Source organism: Phytophthora parasitica, assembly GCF_000247585.1.
Source record: "Phytophthora parasitica INRA-310 unplaced genomic scaffold supercont2.10, whole genome shotgun sequence".
Lineage (NCBI taxonomy): Eukaryota > Oomycota > Peronosporomycetes > Peronosporales > Peronosporaceae > Phytophthora > Phytophthora nicotianae.
In genome coordinates, this window is record NW_008648996.1 from 782,056 (window position 1) to 785,780 (window position 3,725).

General features: G+C 55.1%; 1 protein-coding gene across 1 annotated transcript; it reads right to left on the reverse strand.

Annotated features, from left to right (window-relative positions):
* Nucleotides 1-1,637: 1,637 nt before the first annotated feature.
* Nucleotides 1,638-2,340, reverse strand: PPTG_21954 (hypothetical protein; the record flags this gene model as incomplete). The annotated part of the gene is made up of 2 exons (XM_008901122.1): nt 1,638-1,923; nt 2,018-2,340. The coding sequence occupies 2 exons, from the start codon at nt 2,338-2,340 to the stop codon at nt 1,638-1,640; spliced, it is 609 nt and encodes a 202-aa protein (XP_008899370.1).
* Nucleotides 2,341-3,725: the final 1,385 nt, after the last annotated feature.

Below are 3,725 nucleotides of genomic sequence, written 5' to 3' on the forward strand. Positions count from 1 at the left end.
CAGCCAACCACACGACGTCCTCCGTGCAGCTCCTGGACCTCTCCAGCGTCGTGGACCTCTTGTCGCTACTGATTGCCTGTCTGTTGTCGAACTGGCCGTCCGCACAGTGATACCGCATGATGTCACAGTTGTATGACGAACCGTAGTCCCAACCGCGTACCGGTTACACGACTTCCCCAATTTTAGAGTCTTCCACGACTCTGCTGTGCTGAAAGAGTCGTTCGTACTATCGAATGGACACCCATCCCCTTCCAACATCGTTGGCGTGCTCGTTACCACCTCGTTGTCTTCGGAATTTGTTAAGGGGTTGGAATTCAAACTCCACGACGTACTGTCCTACCGTGTTTCTCCTTCTCCGCCGTTGAAGTTCCACAAAAGGCTCGTCCTATTCTCTGTGTTGCTCCTCACTTGCCATTGCTCCTCTGCGTCTCTTCGTACCTCGTGGAGCCGCTGCCATGTAAACTGTAACCGTCGTTGCGCCTGTAGCTTCCGCTGTTGTCGTCTCATCTTCCCCGATGCCAGCATTGTCCTCCTCGTTCAGTTCCAGTATAAGATCTGCTGCCGCTGCTTCCAAGAACCTTGTCTGGTAATTATAGGACACCATGAACGAAACTTGAACGATCATGCGCTCGCCCTCGTCCTCGACATCCTCTCGTTTCACCAAATAGTTATCGTAGCCAGCCTCTTCGATTACCTGCGCGGGTCCCATCCACAGATGCACCAGCTTCGAAGCCTTCGCACCCCTCGTAGGTTTGTACACCTAAACTCGATCTCCTGCAATGAATGTGCGTTCCTGTCTGACACGTTTGTTGTAATACCTAGCTTGCCGTTCCTGCTCTCGTTGCATGGCCCGCCCTCCACACTCGTGGCTGTTCTTCAAGTTTGCCAACAACCGCTTGTGGTACGCACTCAGCTCACCAGCTTCCGTCCTTGCCATCGCACGAAATAGCTCGTTCGGACTTCTGAGTCGTCTGCCCATCGTCCGTTCGTTCGGGTAGAGCGCCACCGTTGAGTGCCTTCATGAGTTGTACGAGTACACAGCAAAGTCGACCCACGACTCCCAGTCACGTTGCGTCTCCTCACTCATGCAGGTTGCCACAATGTCCTTCCATGTTCTGTTAACGCGTTCCACCATGCCCACCATCTGCGGCCTGTACGGTACCGGGTTTACTTGATCCGCCTGGAGAAGGATCACCAATTCTTCGATCACTTTGCCCCTTAACTCCGATGCACCGTCCCTTAGCAACTCCCAAAAAGGTCCAAACTTCAGCACCACGTTCGCATCAAGAACTCCGCTACGTAGCCTGCCTCGTGCTGCTTGACCGTCGTAGCCACAGCATAACGCGTAACGTATTCGACCGCTGCAATCACATACCACTTACCTCCATCGTTCGCCGGCAATGGTCCAGCCACGTCGAGAGCCCACCTGTCGCCAACGTCGCCACCTCTGATGCTACGTAAAGGCGGAATCACTTGCCTCGGTCTCGACTTCCTGCTACCGCACTCCTGACATCCAGCGACCCACCGCTCACTGCTCGTTGCAAATTAGGCCACCAGTAGGTCTGCGCCATCCTGCCGTACGTATGAGGAGCTCGTAGATGCCCTGCCCAAACCAAATTGTGCGCCTCCTTGAACGCTTAAGGCCACAATGCCGGTGGTAGCACCACACGCGATCCCTTCGTCGTCACCACCACTACCAACTCAAAGCTAGTCGACACTTTCTGCCCTCGGCACTCGCCCGCCGTTAACAAGTCCTGCACCAACTTGCTATGCTTCTGTGCCGCAATGATGTTGTCATCTGTAAGCTGCAGTGTCTGCTCGCGTCGTGCTGCCCGTCCGTCGTGCACTGCTCGCAGCTGTTCCGTCTCGTCCTGTGCTACGCCACTGCCCACCGTCGCTGATTCGTCGCCTCTTACAACGCCACTACCTCAGTCTACGCCGTTCAGTACTGCACGTGGCTGTCCACCTCCTTGTACAGTTCCATCGCTCCCGCCACGTCCTTGAGGTTCTCGTCCACCTCCGGAACGTACCCCACACACTTTCCCGTGACTCATCCTGCGTGTTGGCCTCTCTTCTTGACTGAAATACCACTCCTGATTCTTCCGTACGTGCACCACGTCCGGTACGTTGCGTTGCTTTTCGTCGTCCGTGTTCGGTTCTGTGTGCCACCTGACCCTCTAGTACATCCGTGAGCCCTGTGTCAGCCGCCACTTCGTCCGTGTTCTCAATCGCATCACCCGTCCCGTCATCGCCCGTTGCGTTAGTACGAAGCTCCGTATTGGCGTGTGCTGCCTCTCCGTTTGTTCCCCGAGTGAGCCCTCGTCTCGCCGCCCGTGTCATTCGACGTGTTGTTACAGGGACACATGCCCGTCCTCATCGTCCAGCCCGCGATTTTCCAGTTGCCGTTGACTTCGAGTGCTCCTCTGTCGCCGCAGGTTCCTTCCGATCGGCCGTTTTTTGATCTTCCGCGTGCTCTACCTTCACAGCCGCCTCGTCAGCTGCTCCTGAGCGTTGCCCCATCTCGTCGCCGCACTCAATCTCCCGTGGTCGCTCTACTACTCCGTCTGACTGCGCGTCTGGGTCCACATCCTGTCGCGGAGCACTTCGTGCACCTCCCCCCGTCGTTGTCGGCGCCGGTGCCGCGTCCTTCGTCGCTGCCGTAACTGCTAATCGCTTAGTCCGTCGTATCCTGCCTACAGCTGCTCTTACCGCACCGCCACGGGTGCTCTCGACAACGCATCGGCAACTACGTTCGTCGTACCGGGTCGGTACTGTACTTCAAAATCGGACTCCTGCAAAATAAGAGCCCAACGGTGAAGCTTCCCCGTTAAGTTCGCACTGGTCATCAGCAATTTGAGCGCTGCGTGATCCGTGATTATAACGAAACGCCGTCCGTACAGGTAAGGTCGATAGAGTTTGATGGCCCACACGACAGCCAAACACTCCAATTCCGTAATACCGTATTTTCCTTCAGACGCACTGTCCACTTTGCTTGCGTAGCCAACAGGCTGCATTCCCTGCCCATGGTCCTGCATCAAGCACGCACCGAGACCAACCTTGCTCGCGTCAGTCACCACCGTGAAGGTCAGAATGAAGTTCGGATAAACCAGCAACGGTTTGCTCGTCAAGATCGCCTCCACCTTCTCGAACGCTTCCTGTTGCGCCGTAGACCACTCCGAGACCACGTTCTTCCTGAGTAGTTTAGTCATCGGAGTCATCAGCGAACCAAAGCCTGCCACAAATCGTCGGTAGTACCCCGCAAGGTGCACAAACCTCTTCAACTCCACTGTGTCCTATGGTTGGGGAAACTGCTGAACCGCCGTCACGAGCCGTTGTAGCGGCCGAACCCCGTCACTGCTCAATTCGTGTCCGAGGTACTCCATAGACGTCGTTGCAAACCGGCACTTCTTCAACTTTAGTGTCAGACCCGTTATCGACAGTCTCTCCAGCACATGCGCCACTTCTTGTACATGTCTTTCGATATATCCACGTGTAAATATCACAATGTCGTCCAAATACACAAGACATGTGGCTCACGTCAATCCTCTGAGCACGCTGTTCATCATCTTCTGAAATGTTGAAGGTGTGTTGGTAAGTCCAAACGGCATGCGAACGAACCGATACAACCCCTTCTTAGTAGTGAATTCAGTCTTATCACGATCTTCTGGCGCCACCAGTATCTGCCAGTAACCCGCTTTAAGATCCAAAGTCGTAAATAGCACCGC